This window comes from Eptesicus fuscus, chromosome 14 (assembly GCF_027574615.1).
Source record: "Eptesicus fuscus isolate TK198812 chromosome 14, DD_ASM_mEF_20220401, whole genome shotgun sequence".
Lineage (NCBI taxonomy): Eukaryota > Metazoa > Chordata > Mammalia > Chiroptera > Vespertilionidae > Eptesicus > Eptesicus fuscus.
In genome coordinates this window covers 58467695-58487283 of record NC_072486.1, presented here as the reverse complement: position 1 = coordinate 58487283, position 19589 = coordinate 58467695, and the positions used below count along the sequence as shown (strand labels likewise).

General features: G+C 40.8%; 1 protein-coding gene across 1 annotated transcript in view; it reads left to right on the top strand.

Moving 5' to 3' along the window:
- LRGUK (leucine rich repeats and guanylate kinase domain containing) overlaps positions 1-19589 on the top strand; it is a 106401-nt gene that overhangs the window by 80811 nt on the left and 6001 nt on the right. Inside the window, exons 16-19 of the mRNA XM_008150546.3 lie at positions 2692-2819; positions 12362-12450; positions 13554-13667; positions 19334-19452. Of these exons, the coding sequence (XP_008148768.1) occupies positions 2692-2819; positions 12362-12450; positions 13554-13667; positions 19334-19452 (450 nt within the window). The remainder of the gene's footprint in view (positions 1-2691; positions 2820-12361; positions 12451-13553; positions 13668-19333; positions 19453-19589) is intronic.

Sequence of the window (19589 nt, the reverse complement as noted above, 5' to 3'; positions counted from 1 at the left end):
CCATACATATCCAAGTGTCTTCAAAGAGAAACCCTAGTGTGGATTCATTTTTTGCAATGCTTTATTTAAATGGTTAAAAACTTGTATTTAGCCCCGCTGGTGTGACTTGATGGTTGAGCGTTGACCCATAAACCAGGAGATCGAGGTTCGATTCTGTGTCAGGGCACATGCCCGGCTTGTGGGCTTGATCTCTGGTGGCGGGGGGCGGGGGAGGTGCAGGAGGCAGCCTATCTATAATTCTCTCTAATTACTGATGTTTCAATCTCTCTCTCCCTTTCCCTTCCTCTCTCTGAAATTAATTAAAAATATAAATTTATATTTAAAATTGTTAAGTTTCTTGTTTTTAGACAAGAGAGTGACTCAGTTATTTTGCTGTATATGTAATTACATTAATATAGAAAAATTGGTTATTAAAATAGTGATTTTTGATTTTCAAAATACAGTTCATCCTTGAACAACACATGGGTTAGGGGACACTAGCTTCCTGTATGGTCGAAAAATATATGTATAACTTCTTATTCCCCAAAATCGTAGCTACTAACCCTACTATAGAACAGAAGCCTTGCTGATGACATAGACAGTTGATTAACACATATTTTGTATATCATATGTATTACATACTGTATTCTTACAATAAAGTAAGCTAGATAAAAGAAAATGTTATTAAGAAATCATAAGGAAAATACATTTACTGTATTTATTGAAAAAATACAAATATAAGTGGACTCATACAGTTCCAATCGGTGTTTTTCAAGGGTTGTGTTCACAATTTTACCCCCAGATTCTAATTTTATTACTAGTTATTGACATGGCTATGGGCCTGTAGTATTAGGTCATCAGAATCTTTTATTTTCTACTTTCTTTTATAGAGTAAAAGGCCTTGTTTAGTCTGCATGATGATATGATATTAAACACACATACAAATATTTTATTCTTAGGAACATGGCTTCTAATGCATTTATTACTTAGGTTGGATTCTATGCTTATTCTTTTTAAATGGTTTAGATAAATATTATTTTATTCACTTGACTGCAAGAGGATATAATTCTAACTAAAAGGTCTAAGCTATTTAGAATTAATTTGAGATATAGTTACAGATATTTCATTTATATTTTCCTACATATGGTATGGTACAAATCCATAAAATAACTTTAAAATTTGTCATGCATCATTAAATTCACTTATACTTCATTAGAGGTGTTTAAATTTAGCTAGCCTATATACGGAAGAACTTGGTATTTTTGTGTACTGTAAAGTAATTTTTATCTTTTTAATGTTGCCTCAAGGTTGACTTTGATTTAGGTACTTTGAATAAGATCCCATTAAGAAACTTTGTTGTAGGGTATTATAACATTGGGAATTATGGTGTGTGTTTTTAATTTTTAATTGTTGTTAACCCTCCTCTGAGGATATTTTTCCATTGATTTTTGCACAGAGTGGAAGGGAAGGGAGAGACAGAGAAACATCAACGTGAGAGACACATCAATTGGTTCCCTCCCACATGTGCCCAGACCGGGGCCCGGAATTGAGCCTACAACCCAGTTATGTGCCCTTGACCAGAATCAAACCCAAGACCCTTCACTCTAACCACTGAGCCAAACTGGCTAGAGCTGATGTGTTTTTTTAAATTGAGAAATAGAATCTCTTGTCCATTGATGTATTCAAACTTTAGAAACTATATTAAGGACTGTATAAATCTGTTTATTATAGGAGTCCAAGTCATTAAAGTGGTGGCATTACAATGAAGTTAATAGTGATCTTTACCCAAAATGTTTTGTTGCTGAGAAACCATTAAAACATTAAATTGTTGGAATTACAAATGCATTGTATCATCAGATAGAACTTGGCTTGTTTATACTATAGTACAAATGACTTATGTCTCAGAAAGGAAGAAGGAACCCTGATACAAATGCTATATTTTGAAAAAATGTGTATATGTATATGTGTGTGTTTGTGTTGTGTGTGTGTGTGTGTGTATGTTTTTCTTTCCATAGAAATTATTTCAATGAATATAGCTTCTATTTCTTTAAATTTTATCTTAACTTTTTTCAAATTACCTGGGCTTTTTTTCACAACGCTCTATTCTTATAGTTCCATTAATAGGACTGGGCTTTTGCTCTGTCCAAATGGCTCAGTTGGAGTGTCATCCTGTACACTAGAAGGTTGCGGGTTTGATTCCCAGGCAGGGCAAATACCTAGGTCGCAAGTTCAATTTCAGGTCGGGGAGCCTGTGGGAGGCAACCCATCGATTTTTCTCTTACACTGATGTTTCTCTCTCTTCCTTCCTCTCTCTAAAATCAATAATAAATAAATAAATAAATAAATAAATAAATAAACCCTCAAATGAGGATTTAAAAAAAAAAAGGATAAGGGGTTTGTTTGTTTGTTTTTTAATGAGCACAGACTCTAGCCTCTCTACCTTATGTTTTCCTTGCTCCGGCCGCCTGGAGTCCTTATTTCAGTGTTAAGCATGCTTCCGTCCTTTAGACACAGCCCCTCTGCCCGCGAAGCTTCCGCCCCAGATACTTGAATGCCCTTCTTCATACTCGAAACCACTGTCCCGACTAAACATGCAGGCTGTTGTGTCTGGACAAATCCAGATAGAAGGCATTTCTCTCACTTCAGAAAGTTTCTTTATCCTATTTTGTGCCTTTTATTTTAAACTTTGGTGTGTGTCTTTTTCCCTACCAGATGTTAAGACATCTCCACGGACATTTCAAAAATCTCCGTATTTGAGTTCGTGTGGTTTTATGGATTCTACAGACAGAAACTTCTTCATGAAATTATGGACCAAATTTTCAACCAAAAAGACACCAGTGGTAAGGAGGAATAGATGGGGTGAAGCCACAACTGGTTACATAGTGTCAGACAAAAGTAGGGCTTGATATTTGCAGACTAATAAGTTTCACCAAAATTATTCTCTGGTGTCACATAAAGACAAGGGTGTGTTTTTTTTGTGTGTGTGTTTTGCCTCTTTCTACACCTCTAATAGTAGACATCGCTTCTAAAAATAGAATATTCAGTGTAGAGTTTGTGAGTGTCTTTCCCCTGGGCTCCTGGTTAAAACCCTAAAACTCAGCTCTCCTGTTTAGCAAGAACAGGAAAGCACAATAGAACCAAGGTTGTAAAATATGTATTTCCAGGGGAGACTTGCTTTGTTGTTGGGATGTAATTTTGGCTTTCTTGTGCTGAGTCGTCAGAGTGAGCCCACTCAGAGTGCATGCTTTATTACAGAGCAGCATTTAAACCGGCCAGGTCACCGAGTCCCGGCCCCATTCTCTGAGAATTGGGAGAAATCGGTCTATTGAATGCAGAATTGGCACAGCATTCAAGTTAGGTGGTGCTCGCTTTCCGTTTGTGATAGTTTGCACGTGATGATCTGGGAATGCGAAGAGACCTCAGTCATTGCAGTGGCAGCTGTGGGAGCGATGGAACTTTCGCTTCGGTTGTCAGCGCCTTGGATGTGTGTCCTTAAGCCCAGCCTGTTCTAAACAAACAACTACATCACCTTCTGAAGTCAGGACCGTAGGCAGTGGTCAAAAGAATCAGGCTGGCTCCTGCAGGTGAAAAGTATCGGGCAGCAGTATGAACTGTGTATACATTCTACTCTGACTTAGTCATAAGAAGGGGGTGTTGCAGGTGCAAGAAAACAGATACCCATTCAAATCGGCTCCGGTCGGAGGCAGCTCCATTATAAAGGGTCATTGAGTGGGTTCATAGTGCATCGTGGGCAGGGGTGAAGAGCAGACCTCAGAGAAGCGAGCTAGGATAAGAAAGGCTGATGCATTCTCTGCCTCCCAGAGGCAGCAGGTGCCTTTCACCTCTGCTTCTCTTTCTCGTGTGTTTTATTCTCCCCCCTCTCTCTGGGCTGGCCTCTTCCACAGAATTTGCACCCATTCTCATGCACACCAGCCCCAATTCTCCACGATCTCTTGGCTCTGTGCCCACAATTCCCAGCAAATCATGTCTCTTTAATACATAGTGCAGAAGGCAAGAGAATCTCATTGGCCCAGCTGGACATTGCAGGCCATACCACCCAGATCACATAAGACTGCTTGTCCAGTTACCGGTGGCAAGACCCAAGGCAGGGCCACCTGTACAGACTGTGGCTTCTTAGAAGGAGCAGTGGGTAGACTCTAAACATCTATAAATAACATGAATTCGTTCCCTGATACTTGAGTGCATATTTATCCAAAATAAATCTGGAATTGTTCCCCTCCACCTGGGGTCAATCATTAGGAGTGGGGATCACGCCCATCCTTTGGGTTAAGTTCAAGAATTCAGCCTGGGAAATTGGGAAGAGGCTCTATACCACCCTCCATGGATAGCACAGAGACACACCTTGTCTAAGACCCCGAGTTCCATTCCGAGCCAGTGGCTCTGGTATTCTCCACAGCCTGTCCTCCTAGTACCTTGGCTGAGTACTGACCCCTGAGGTCTTGTGTCCCAGGGGTCCTCCCTCTGCACAAGGAACCCCTCAGTCCTGGGACATCCAGCTCTTTCCAGGCCAGCCCGCCGCTTTCTCTCTGCGCTTGGTGGTATGGCATTATGCTTCCCGGAGCTTCGATTTTCAGATGTCAGCTGTTCTTTACTCTCCCCTAGGACAGGGCGCATCCAGAGTGTAAACTCCGGAGCACAAATCACGGGCCACCTTCGTGCCTCACGACGAGTCTGTGCCCTGCAGCCAGACCAGCTCCTGTCCCGGTTAGGTTGTGCTTCAGCACACTGATGAGAGGCACACACCGTTGGCTAGCACCCCTCTGCCAGGCAGTGGGCATTCATGATTTATTTAAATGTGACCGATCTGAATATTACCTGTGAGAAAGCTTTCAGGCCTAATTACAGATAGCTTTTCTCTGGTCCAGGGCACTCCGACACCCAGGAGTGGGAACAGAGGAGCAGAGATTTTTTTTTAAAGCCCCTCTATATGTTTTTCACAATAATTCACCTCCAAGATTTCAATATAAAATTAGTGACCAGCATGGAGAAACTGGAGGGGAAAGAGTGATGCAAAGGCAATGTGAGAAGAGGAGGGGCCGCTAGGTGGCAGTAGATATGGAGGGGAGCAGGTATCACCTGTTGTCGGAGTCTCATGAACTTTTGCACCCAGGGTCACTCCTTTCCTGCAGGGACCTCCCTGGGGAACTCTTCAGCCCCATAATCCAGGGCACCCAGACCCGTGTGAAGGCTGGCAGTCGCCTGCCCTCCAAGGCAGCGGCGTTCAGACCCTGGCAGCCTCGAGGCCCTGGCGCCTCTGCCTGTCAGTGCTGGTGGGGAGACAGGGGAACAGAATCACATCCCCCAAGAGGCCCACAGGTTCATTCTTCAGAAACCAGTGCAAATGTAACACTAAATTGCTGCTGTCATATAGGGGGTGGATTTGCCTAAGATATTTTTAGTGCCTCATTTTCTTTCTTTTTTCTTTTTTTAATATTTTGTTATTGATTTTAGAGAGGAAGGGAGAGGGAGAGAAAGAGAGATAGAAACATCAGTGATGAGAGAGAATCATTGATTGGCTGCCTCCTGCAAGTCCCCTATTGGGGATCGAGCCCACAACCCAGGCATGTGCCCTTGACTGGAATCGAACCTGGAACCCTTTAGTTTGCAGGCCCGTGCTCTATCCACTGAGCCAACTGGCTAAGGCTAGTGCCTCATTTTCTTGTAAAGATTATGAATACAATGCTATCTTTCAATTTTAAGTCTTCACCTTTAGGATAGTTCATAGTTTATTAACCTTTAGCACTGCTGTTATAATACTACAAAAGGAGCAACATGGCTGTTTAAAATCACCACACAGAAGCTTTAGTAAGATGTTGCCACATTAGGTTAGAGAACAGAAATGGCCTTAGATAGCATTTATAATCTGGAAATGGCTTTCGTGTAAATTATCTCACGTGCCCTCATTCCACCCCTCAGGAGAGAACATGTTATATTCCCAACATAAATTTCCATGTATTTTTAGAACCTTTTATTTCCCAATTTCTGGATTAAAGAAAGGAATTACAGCTTTCTCTGTCGAAAACCTGTATCTTACCTTGCCCCCCCACCCAAAAAAAAAAAGGAAGGTAGAAATGCCTGTGCTTTTTGGCATTGTGATTGTAGATGGATATTTACCTTTGGAAACTACCCAGAGAGCCATTCGGCAGAGAGGGCCAGGGCAGAACTCCCACCAGCAATGCTTTCTTTGGTGATTTCTCTGAGGCACCCTTCCTGCTTCTGTTGAAGACTGCGTTCTTCCTCTACGCAAACCTGCCTCAGAACTCACCCCTTCCTTCTAACTTTCAGGCTCACCCCTTCCTTCTAACATTCTGCTCTTTCCGTGTATATAGTTTGTAGCTATATGTATGTCAACGTGTGATTATAAAACAAGGAGGCTGCTTTTGTCTGTGTCTTAAGGAAACCATTCTATTCCTTGGGAGTCACGTGGATACATGTCATAACTGGTTGGGTAAGTGTACATTAGTGTGTGTGTGTACGTGCACGCGCGTGCACGCATATGTGTGTGCATGTGTGTGCATGTGCATTTTTAGTCTGCCTTGCGTCTGTCTGCATCTACCTACTGGTTCCTTGACCTGGGAGGAAGTGCACTGACTGGGTTCATGTGACAGTCGTGCCACCTACTGGGTGGTCTTATAAAAGTCACTTATCTGCTGTGGCATGCCATGTTCTCTTCTGAGAAGTGAAGCTAGCAATATCTACCTTACAAAGTTCTTGTGTCAAATGCTTATGGAACTTTTTTCCAAATTGTTGACCATAAAACAAATGTTAACTGTTGTTATGGTGATAGTGGTTGGCGGGGAGGGCAGAAAGGGGCAGGCCCTCAGCTGTTGTTCACCTGAAACATACATACTGTTTGTTACATGTCAGTTACATAAAGACATGATTGATGTAAATGTAGGGGATAAGTGCATTTGACAAGGTTATTAGATACAATGTCAACATGCAAAAATAAATTAGATTTTTATGTAATAGCAATATTTATTCTCATCCCCGCCCCTCCCTTCCTCTAACCTTCTCCTTCCCCTTCTTTTCCTCTCACTCATTCATCTGTCTCTACCCATCCTGAGTGTGTGCAGTTCCTACCATGCATGCCAGTCTGGATTAGCTTTTCAGTATAGCACAGGCACTTGCTGAGCAGACTCTCTTCTTGACACTAGAACAAGATGGACCTGGTGCCTGTCCTTATGGAAGGTATAGTCTAGTAGTGACACCCTCTGGTCTCCTCTCAATGGTAGGGTGAAGCAGTGTATCTATAGCTTTTCTACTACTGCCTTTTTCCACCTCCTCCTCCCCTGAGGACATATTCATTGATTTTTAGACAGAGGGGAAGGGAGAGAGAGAGAAACATGGATTAGTTGCCTCCAACCAACGGAGCCGCCCAGCCAGGGCCTGCCTTGGTTTTATAAGTAGAAAATGGGCTAATGGAGCATGGAGAACCTCGTTCTTACTGACTCCTAACATACTGACAGCTATTTTTTGTTCCTTGTATCTAAGATCACTGGGTGTTTACTCTAGCACCCAACTAACTCGTCTTTCTTAGAAAGAAACGTCCAAGAGTATTATTCTTTGTTCTTCAAGTCTGAAAAAAAAACACCTGTTAACATCACTTTTCTTGTTACTCCAATAGTTTATCAACATACAGTGCTTTCTAGGAATATGACCATAACATAACATAGATTTAAGTAATTTAATGAAGTACTCAATTTCCTCATTCCTTGCTTATACAATCTTCTGTTGCTTTATTTCTTCTTCAAAGCTTAAATGGTATTTACTTTTCTGAATGACTCCCAAAGCACATTAATTTGAATATCTCTAAAAGATTCTTTGGAGAACTATAAACATAATTTTAATCAGCTGTATTTCTTAAACAGAATTTTCTTTTTAGGTGTGAGTCAAAAACGCACAGCTCCTTTTTTTTTTACTGCTACAAACAGTATATAACAAGCATATACAGTGAGAAGTGCTTTTGTATGACACTCACCTGTGCAGTTGGTTGCAGCTACGATCTTGTGTTCTACTTGTCAGATATCACTGTGCTCACTGGCCCTCCCGGAGGGCAGCCCAACCCCTTCTGCATGGCTGGCTCCTGGAAAGCATCCGTGGGGGTTATGATGGCTTAGTGCAGACTTCTTGCTCTGGAATTACTGTGACTAGGTCTTTGCCTTCTGGAAGTAGCTTGATTGTCTGGATTTCAACTGGATCTGTTTCTTCAACAAGTTCCTCTGACCTCCTTAGGGGACACCCCTACTGTGAAGCAGACCAAGTTACCCCAAGCCAATTCTTTAGAAAAAAAAAAATGCTGAATGACCAATTCATTCAAAGCCAACTTGGCAAGTGCATGTGTGCGGCAGATAAGGCGGCACAGTTTTGTAAAGTGCCCAGTGAGAAGCGGGTCTGTGGTGACAAAATATTGGGCACCTACATCTGCTTGGCGCTACTTCCTTTCAAAACAGCGAGGAGGTCAGCCCAGGGAGCTCATCCAAGATGACACAGCTTAGGAGAGTCTATTTTGACTCCAAAAGAAAAGTACTATCCCCTCGGGTGCATTTTTCAGGGCACAGTGCTCGGTGCCATGTTTATCAGCTGGGGTAACGTATAAGGAGATGCTTCTCTGACCTGCCACCTGGTTGCCAAGTGGGACGGCTCATATAAGATCAGCCGTCCAAACGCTTTTTTAAAGACAAAAAATTGGTGACCTATTAACTTTAAAATGTCATGTGTGATATTGATTTATGCACATCATATTGAAGGGTATCCACCCACTGCATCTTTTATCCTTATTGAAACTTATTGTACCTTTGGCCAGTGAGAGCCTCTTCAGGTTGCTCCTGTGTCCTTGTAACATGACTCATAAGATATTCTGTGCTCTTTTGCTCGCTACCCATCCCATTGGGGTGGTCACTGTTTCTAGGCCTCTTTTGTGGATAGATAAAATCTTTCATGAGTTCGAGTTAACATTTCCAATTCAGATTCAAAACTTCAGGATTTTTATCTATCTTCTTTATCACATATATTTTTTTTTCTGCCACATTGAGAATCCTGATTCTGAAAGACATAGAAGAGATAAAATTATATCTCATTACATTTTTTTATTTTTATGCCCATTACACACAGAAGAGTCTCAGAATAACCATACTAATATTACCAGCACCCAATATTTTTTATTGTGCTATAGCTGCACTGTCAGAGCATATAGTCATTATACACCTGCTCCCCTAAATTTTCATTTTGTCTTAGTTCTCAAATCTGTAGATACGTACCTAGTAATACTCATTATTAGAACTTAGGCAAATGTCTCTCTAGCTGTTTTGTTATCTAAGTTAATTAATTCTGTAGTAGATACAGAAAGGGCTATGGTAACAGTATTTCCTGAACTCTTACCTATTGTTAACAGTCTGTTATACTATTGTACTTGATAGTTGAAATGAGGTTTTGATTATCTATCCTGTTTCCTTGTTTTGGTTTACTCTGTCAAGGACCCTTATGGTTTATGTGCTGGGTCTTCTTTGTTTATCTTAAATATTTGTCATTTTTCTCTTGAATCCTATTTATTTATTTATTTATTTATTTATTTATTTATTTTTAGTTTAAAATCTTCTCTCCATTTACTTTCTACTTAAGACATTATTTGCTGTGCTCATTCCCTCCTATAGCCTTTCTAGTTTAGTTTTTCCCCTAAGGTGATTTTTCCCCCTTATTTCTAAGTCTTTCCTGAGTTCTGTCACCTCATTTCTGAGTTTGTAACATGGTAATTTATTTGTTCCCCTTATGTGTTGTGTCATTGTCTTAATCCCTTTTAGTTTATTTTGATATAGTGGAATGTGGACTTTACCTATTTTATGAGCAAGTTTTCATTGTATGTAGAGCTGGTATCCTACTCCTTGCCTCTTTTTTCTTATAATAATTTTGTATGGGGGTTGACCAGAAAATTTCTCATATTTATGTGAAATTCGTTTTCTCAAGCGTTTAGGTTTCTTCAAAGAGTGATCAGATATAAATGACGTTCTTCCTGAGATTCCCTGGTTCTGCTTCCCTCTCCCACTTTGGTCTAGACTTGCCCTTTCCTTTGTCTCTATTGACTCTGTCCCAATAATTTTATTCCATTCCCACAGCTTTCCTTCAGCGTGAGGCCCCCTTAGGAGGGGGAACCCCAGTGGGTCAGTTTCAAGAATTCACAGCTGATCCAGCTCCTTTGGAACTTACTGTGGACCCCTTTCTCTTGCTGCTACTGGAGTTGAGCAACCCCTCTCGTGTTTCAGCGAGGGTTCCCACATTCTCCTCCTGTGCTTTCCCGGGAATACCTTTGAGCTATTTTGGAGGGTCTCCTGTTCTCAGCTCTTTTAGTCACTGTCCTGTCCCTTCCTTCGGCTTCCTCTGGCATGGAAACTGGTACCATGCTGTCTTGGGGGCTATTACCACTTGTATTTGGAGCTTGAGGTGATACCTTGTCACCTTGTTTTCTTATGCATGTCTTGAAACATCTTTTATTTTACTATATAATTTCTATATCTGTTTTCATATGGGGATTCTGGAAGATCCAAAAGCCGTGCATCCACTACCACGGTCATCTTCCCAGTCATGATATAATTAAAAGCAAGCATCAATATAGGGGAAAAATAAGGATGGTGTAGAGTGAAATCACAATAGTAAATGTATATACAAGTATAGAATGATTCGAGGAAGAAGAATAAATTAACATGAGAGCAGGGCAGCATATTTGGAAAATACGTAGTAATTTTATAGTAATATGAAACAATATAGACATATCTGTGGACTTACTTAAATATATAGTTTTTAAATGGTGAAATTTAAACAGTGTGTTCCTTTCTTATCCCATTCCGGACCCCTCCCTCTTGCTTACACAGAACCGCGGAGCTGATGGTCAGGGAAACACTGAAACGTCTTGGCAATCAAACATTCACCCGAGAGCCATGTTCAGGGAGTCCACATGTTAGCTCTCATGTGTCATGGTTTCCAAGGAACAAATCCAAAAGCTTGACCTAGAATTTCTCAAGCTAGCCACAGCTGATTGCAAATTCCAGATTATAGAGAGTAGTAAACATTACTTATCCTCCCAAATTTACATAATTTGCATTAAAAATATTTGTTGAGCCCCTGCTTTGTGCTAAGGTGTGTGTGCATGTGCAGGGGATACAGGGGGGCTTCTGGTCTCCAGGTGGAGCTGCTGCCAGAGATGCTCGCCGTGTCAGTCTTGGCATCCGGCAGAGCAGAGCCACTCCTGCAGATACGTCTTTGCAATGCCAACATGTCTTTCGAACCACACCAACTTGATCCTTAAAACTGGATTCTTAAAAACTCCCTCGAAGACGGGCAAACTCTCGAAGCTATGCCGGCCCCCAAGGCTAAGCAGGTGGGGAGCCGGGAGTTGTGGGCTCATCACCATAGCGATGGCCTAGGTCCTTTCACTGACATGCTTGTTTGTGGTTATTTCCTATACGATTTTAATAGAATATCAATTTATAAAGGAGCCTGGTAAGGGCGTTAAAATAAAAAACAGGTTTATTTCAGATTAAGGTACTGCAAGCAAATATTAGTGTCATTTAAATGCACTTGCTGTTTAAATAAATGTTAATATAAATCCCTTTATCAATGCATAGTTTTTTATGTAAAACAAATAAGCACTTGCCAATTTATATTTCTGTCAGCAATTTTATATGTTAAGTTTGGCTAAAGTGAAGAAATCCAGTGCATGGACAGTTGCGCAGCAGGCCCACCCTCCATCAGACAGTCTGTGTGCTGTTTATAAAACAGCATGAGCTATCTTTTCCTTTTTTCTCTCTCTCTCTTTTTAAATTGCCTTTTGCCACCAGGTCATACACCTTTTGAATGCTGAGACTGTGTTTTTATATCTCTGTATCCCCATCAAATGCTTACTAAGGATTTAGTGATGGTGACAGTGATGTTGGTGAAATACAGAAGAAAGACATCCCAATTTGTCCTGTTTCCAGATCACGCGTCAACATTGTTGGATACAGTCAGTCTGTTACTCTGTGTAACATCTGGGAAAACTAAAAGGACAATAATAATCTGGATCCTTGAGAGATAACCTCATTGGAACGATAAAAGTATAAATATGAAATGTTAATAAAATTTTACCACATTCAGATGTCATATATTTATATATTAAATTGCAGTCACCATAAAAGTATTCTGATTTTATTTATAAAGTTATCCCCCCCTCCACTGAACAAATAGCAATTGTTTTTTAGGCCTCTCTATTTTTCCTTTTTCTTTTCACATATTTGACAATCTCTAGTAAGAAGAGAATGATTATAGGTCTTTTACTCACTTGACATGTTTTTAGCACCAGTATAATTTTCTGATCATATTTCTTGCGTAGGAAGAAAGTTCTATAGAGAGACAGTACGAGGCAGCCCGGCAGGCCCTAATGGGGAAGACACCTCCTCATTTTACACTCCTGTTTCAAAGGTAGCGATTTATCAAATTTATTTATACCTGGGCATCTTTAGATTGATTTTTCTAGTATCGAAATATAGCAAATGAATACTAAATGATCAACATAAACTTGGACCTCTATACTAAAATGAACTCAGTGATTCAGAATAAAAAGGCCATTTAAATTTGTTTTAAATCATAGTTCTTTTTATTGTCTGTAATTTTAAGCTATCTGTTGAAAATTTTTTAACCAATATAAATAATACATTTGTCTATTTGTCTGCTCTATAAATTGTGATTAATTTTCCCCACATAGGGAGGCTCTCTTTGGATAGTCTGATCCACAGGACAGGCTGTGGGGTATACACAAAGTTCTTCTGGGGGTTAGGAGGGTGGTGGCCAGATGATAGGCAGTGGTTCCCAGAGCAGCTGCAACTGGGCCTGTGTGACCTCTGACTAGCAGAGTGGCCTTGGCTGTTAAAGCACTGGAGACAGAGAAACTAAGCAGTTTTAAATATGAGCTCCAAATGGGTCATGATGGGACAGATAGGTGCTTTGGATTTGCATGCATTTATGTGCAATTGAGCTACTGTGCACACAGCAACTCTATGTAGCAAGTCCGGGGTGAATGGCAAGCTGTAGGATTTATTCCCTAAAAATGGTTAATGATTCTTTAAAGTCACTCTGGGGAAACAGGCTAGTATAGAAGAAAAAAGGAATATTTTAAACTCAATTGCAGGTGAGAGTATAATATTAGAATTTTTAGAAATATTTTATTCTGCTATTCAACGCATTAGATTACAAAAGAATGAAAAATATCGATTTCCATTTTTATACTCATTGGTATATTGCTGGGCCTCACATAACTAGTAGACTAGGGTTTATAATAAAATACAAACTGATCAGTAGAAAAATAATTTGGTTTCGTGGATAAGGAATATTTACAGCAATACAAATTTGCTTAATCTACAAATTAGAACGTAATACTGCCAGCTTTGAGGCACATGTTTATGAGTGGGTTTTATTGATATTTGCGCTTATGTGGAATGTAATAGTCAGTGTTTAGGTATTAGATGTTTTGTAAGGCTTGGTATCATTACAAAATTCTTGACATTTTTTGTTATTTCCAATTTCAGAGGTTCAGTACCAACACCCCTCGACAATACACATTATGCCTCAGTTTCGGAACTACAGAAAATCTTTGAGATTTGTGAAGAGTCTTTTAAAATTCCCTTTGGATATGGAAGGAGGTGAGCTGGGTTTTCTTGGATGGAACCGGTTGTTTTCTCCTGGTCAGTTAAGCTCATGGCACTCGATTCTCGGCTTCAAAAACATCCTGAATCTGGGGAACGGGGCCCCCCCTGCCGCCATGGAATTTGAAGGAGAAGATGCTGGCCCTCTAGGGAGGATACAGGCATGTAAGCTAGGTTCATACAATTGGAAGCTTCTCTCTGGAACTCTGAATCTTGAGGGAGTGACCAAATGATGCAGGGACAGTTAGAGGTGGAAGAATCAGAATCTACTGGGAAGTACAAGCAATGATGTCTACCAGTCTCTTCCTGTACCGTGACTCAGCTGTGTTTTGGCACCTGCCTTACCTTGGTTTCTGCCTCATTAAGCCTGGTTCTCTAGTTTTCCACCAAGTCTCTAAACCACCCAACAGCTTTTTAATAACTCTCTTTGTAATATTCAAGTTAGCCAAAGTTGGTGTCCATATTTTGCAGTCAGCATTTCTGGTTGGTACAATGCTATATTTCAAAACGTTTACTAGTACTAGCTCATGTCCAACATACAAAATGCCATTTCAGGGTTCCAATGCATAATATGTCAAAGTGTGATTCAAAACCTGACTATGTAGCCAAGCCGGTATGGCTCAGTGGTTGAATATCGACCTATGAACCAGGAGGTCATGGTTCGATTCCCGGTAAAGGCACATGCCCGGGCTGCGGGCTCAATCCCCAGTAGGGAGTGTGAAGGAGGCAGCCCGATCAATGATTCTCTCTCATCATTGATGTTTCTATCCTGCTCTCCTCTCCCTTCCTCTCTGAAATCAATAAAAATATATTGTAAAAAAAACAAAACAAAAACAAAACCTGACTGTGTGTAAGTTGAGGACTCCGTGTAGACCACAGCAGACCCTCCGCTGCTGATCTTAGCGCTGATTTTAGCACTCTGTTTCTTCTTCAGCTGGACCTGCCACAACTGGCCATCTCTCTGTAGGCCTTGAACCCAAGCTTCCCAGCTAGGATCTGGCTGGCTGAGTCAATCACCATTTACTATGCAGTGCCACACTTGGGTAGAGGTCTCTAGCCAGGCCCTCGTAGGTAACAGGCTGGCTTAGAAGTTGATTGCCCCCATGTCAAGCGCCCATCCTTATCCAGTCATCCATAGCCAGAGCAGTGACAGAGAACTGCGGAAAGAGCTCTTCAGAAGGGCTCTGGGTTTGGCAGTCTCTCTGGCATATTTGAATACATGGCGACACACTAGACAAAAAGTTTGACTGGAAGGAAGTACATTCAAACGTTAAGAGTGACTATTCCTCTAGAATTATGTTCTTTTTATTCTTTATCTCTTTTCTGTAACTTCTAAATTGTCTACACAGGACATATTTTTTATTTTTATATATCCTAAAAACTATTAAAGTTTCATGAGAATTTGATGAAATATTCAAAAAATAGTCCTTTATATACAATTGAGTTTCTCATAATGCTCTATATGTTTAAAAATTTTTAGTTACATATAAATCAGGGCCTATAACATAATGATAAGTGTTAAAAGTCAAATGCAAATGCATATCCAGCATAATGGAGATCTAAAAATATTTGTGTAGTACAGAAAAAAATAACACTGGAAAGAAATATACCCAAATTTCATCAGTTACTATCTTTTAGTGATGGGATTATAGCCAATTTTAATTTTCTTTCTTCTTCTGCATATTTTCAACAATGAGCATTTTATAATTTTCAAAACATTATTATAAATTTTTAAAGTTATTTTAAAAGCCTGCCACACAAAGGGGTATTTTTATGATGGTGCTGTGTCAAAATGAGAATTTTAAAATGAGTAATACTTTCCTTCGTGTCTGAGTTTTATTGTTGTAACACTTCGGGTTTCCTTCACTAATTTGATGATGAGAAATAACTGTCACCTCTAAGTGGTCCGCCCCCATCTGCACATTTCAGTAGATACTAGAGACTCTGGCATTATGATTAGCTGATTAGCTTTCTGTGACAGTGTTGAAACTGTGGATCTCTGGGGATTTATTGAAGCTCTGAGTTTTTAGTACAGGAAGGCAGGTGGAGGGGAATACAGTGAGAGAGAATGTCTTAGTTTAGGCTGCTGTAACAGACTGCTGCAGACAGGGCAGCGTAACTAACAGACAGTTATTTCTCACAGCTCTGGAGGCTCAGAAGTCTGCGATCAGGGTGCCAAGGTGGCCAGGTTCTGAGGAGGGTCCCCTTCCTGGTTTGCAGGTGACTGTCTCCTTGCTGTGTCCTCACAGGGCGGAAAACAGAGAGAGGAAGCAAGCTGTCTCGTGTCCCTCCTTTGAGGGCACCAATCCCATTCATGGGGGCTTCATCTCCTGACGGAGCCACCTCCCAAAGGTCCCCCCTTGTGCTGTCACTTGGGGGTAGGATTGCAATACACGGATTTTGGGGAGGGAACACAACATTCAGTCCCTAGCAGAAGGAAAAAACAAAACACCTAATACGCTGCAGTGGGCTATGTATACATCATATGTGCCCCTGGAGAAAGGGACTTGTCACTCAAGTCTGACCCTTCATGTATGGTAGTACTTCTGTGTCTTTCAACTCCACCATGTTTGACTTCTGACTTTCTTTCAAAGCATTTTCATTTCATGCTTTCTTTGATACAAAGGAAAAGTAATTGTTGAAAGGCAGAACTTGTTCTGTTACCCTTTTTTTAATGTGTGTTTTAAATGAAAAATATCCAAAAATAAGGGATCACAACATGTGTTACCGGTTGAATTGTGTCCCTTAAAACTTCATAGGTTGGGACCCTAACTCCCAGTACCTAAGAATGTGTGACTTTTTTGGACGTAGGGTCATTGCAGGTACGATTAGTTGAGGTGAGGTCATACTGCAGTAGGGTGAACGCTGATTTCATATGATTGGTGTCCATATAAAAGAGGAAATTTGGTACAGACACACAGGGAGAGAGCTGGGGTGATGCAGAAGCCCAGGAAATAGAAGATTGCCTCAAAGCACCAGAAGCTAGGGGTGAGACCTGGACTCGATTCTCCCTCACAGCCCCGCTGACATGTTGATCTCTGACTTTAGACTCCAGAGCTGTGAGACAATAAATTTCAACCACTCAGTTCACAGCACTTTGTTATGGCAAACCTAGAAAACCACATCTATTACTAAAACCCACTGAGATTTTTCTTGCTACTTTCTATGTTCCCTTCAACATACTACATTTATATTCGTAGGAATTTGGCCATAAACTATGGGTTATTATCTTTCACTAAAGAAGGAAGAACATCTTTATGCTTCTGTGGGTTGGAATAAAAGGTCTAGCCTATAAAACATAAATGCATCTGAGACTGAACTTAAGGGGCAAACTCACTCTAGTTATACTTCTAGAGAGAAGATCCCAGGCATGGCTTAATGGCATTTCTCCACTGCCAGGAGTAGAGCTGTTCAGTCCCTGGAAAATCCAGGTGTTGACAGTATTGGTCGCACCAAGGTTATCCTTCTCGAGGAGGTGCTTCGTGGACAAGCTCAGTAACTCCCTGTGTGAGCAAGACATTGGGGAACAAGAGCTTCTAGGAGCTTGGGTGTCCGACCAGAAGGGGCCTAGCATTCTGTGAGGAGGTTCCAAATGCTATTGTCCAGCAAAAGACACAAGAACTCAGTCCAAGAGTGATATCCTCCATTAAGAAAGCAATTCAACTTCGCTATCAGTTGATAAGAAGTAATCAAAACTTCTAAGCAGAACCCCTGGGTGAAGGGAGATTGGACAATCTCTGGGTAGGAATATTGGTGTCACCTAGCCTTTGCTATTAGTTGATAGGGAGCTCAGGTCCAGCAAAGGCAGGTGTCCATACTCATCTGGATGGGAGCTTTCCAGGAGAGGTGGTGCTGGATTCCAGCCATGAACTACCACCCAAGAACTGCAGCCTCTGCTTGCCATTCATACATCACACAGGCAGTGAACTTGGGCACACATTGGACGTGTCACCCACTACGTTTCCTCCTGGGTCAAGGACAGGCCCAGATAGCTAACTGTGCTTCCAGCAATAGAGCCCTGAACTGAAGACACCTCATCAAGACTTCTACCCTTTTTTGTCACAATATCATCCTGGTTAACATTTAAATGGCAGGCTTTATCTTGAACAGACTCAACTTGTATCAGCCATTGCTACTGCCAGGTATGTATTTAAAAGTGGAATGTGAACAAGTGGAGGTCAACTTGAAGTTGATCCTTGAAACGTATTATTTTGCAGAAATAGGAATCATTACGTGGGACAATAGAGGAGAAAGAATCATCACAGCCAAGAATAATCACACTGGTCTCTGCAGTAAACAAAGAATAATCACATTGGTCTTTGCAGTAAACAATTGCCTGTTAATTTTCAAAATTTTAACTCAACCTTCAGCTAAATCTAAAATTTAACATTGACAGTGAAAAGTGGAACTCTAAGGACAAAGTTTAGGACGTGGAGGTGGAAGGTCAATATATACCATCTGTTGCTGTTGGAACAAGAAGTGGAGGTTTTAAGTAGGATACATGAAGATGAACATCTGACAGATGGAGCAACTGAAAATAGTGGTAGAATTGTTCTGGAGAGGAAAAGTTGGGTGATTATTGCTTTTTTTATAAGCCCTTCTGTACAATATGACTTAGTTTTAACTATATTCATATGGTAGGTTGATTAAAGTGTTAATGAAATATTTTTTAGAGAAATGAGGAAAAATCACAGATGAAAAGATGAATATATTTTTATGATTTAAACATTTTAAGTTTCTCTAGGTTCAAAATAAAATTAAAAGGAAAACAGCAAGCTCTTTAAAATACAACAAAAGAGTTGGCATTCAGTATATAAAGAGTTCACACAAATTGATATGGAAAACACAAACATTCTCAAAGAATAAATGAGGAAAAGAAATAAACAGTTTACAAAGTATGGGAGACATGCTAGTTAATCAATACAAGAAATAGTGTCCAATCTTGCTATGGATGAAGCTCAACCACTCGCAGTGCTCTGCTGGATGAGCCACGAAGGGAGGGCTGACTCCCCTGAGAGATCGCCAAGAAGCAGGTGATTCCCGCAAGGAGAGCAACCGGGTGGGAGGAAGTGCACTACCAGACGCAGGAACTTCAGGAAACCAGACCACACCCCCACCTTATCCTAGGAGCCGGATGAAATCACAGTCTCCAAACGAGCATTAGACGTGCCCCGTGTGTGGTCCAGATCAGGCCGCCTAACATGCTCTCCTTTTCTCTCTCCTTGAAAGAGCAGGAACCACTGTACATTTCCCGGCGTATAAGACGACTGGGCATATAGAAGATTTTCCTGGGTTAAAAAGTCGTCTTATACGCTGGAAAATACGGTAGTTGCTCTTGATTCTGAAGTCCTAGAAATTAGGGCCTGTGCCTTACCTATCTAGTTTCATGCTCCAGCACCTATCCTGATGTCTTGCTCTTCGTAGGTACTCAGTTCTGTTTTGTATAATAGATGAGAAGTTTATACTAATATGCACAGTACTTGATGTCAGCTGCTATCTAGTCTTGCTACAGATACCAGTGAAAACTTGAGCTCAACAGAGACTTGTTCGCAGACTCCTGAGAGGACTTGATAAAGGCAACCCAATGAAGTCATGGGCATAGGTTGCGTGGCCATTAGTAGTTTTTCATCTAACAGGTGTCATTCATTTTTTTCGATTTTCAGCAACAGGGATACCCATGGTGGGAAATATTCTGCATTGTTTCAGTCTTGTCCATGGCTAAAAGAATTGCCTTTTGAGCCCCCAGGAATAAGTGATATGAAGGATGATCGGAGCCTTAAAGGTAGGAGTCGTTTTACATCTCGTTCTCATATAAATAGTAATATTATAATTATATATATTTCTTACCCTGTTTCTCACTATTACGGATTTTTTTAAAACTAAATGAGTGTTTTAAGTCAGAACCTCTCCTGGTAGGTA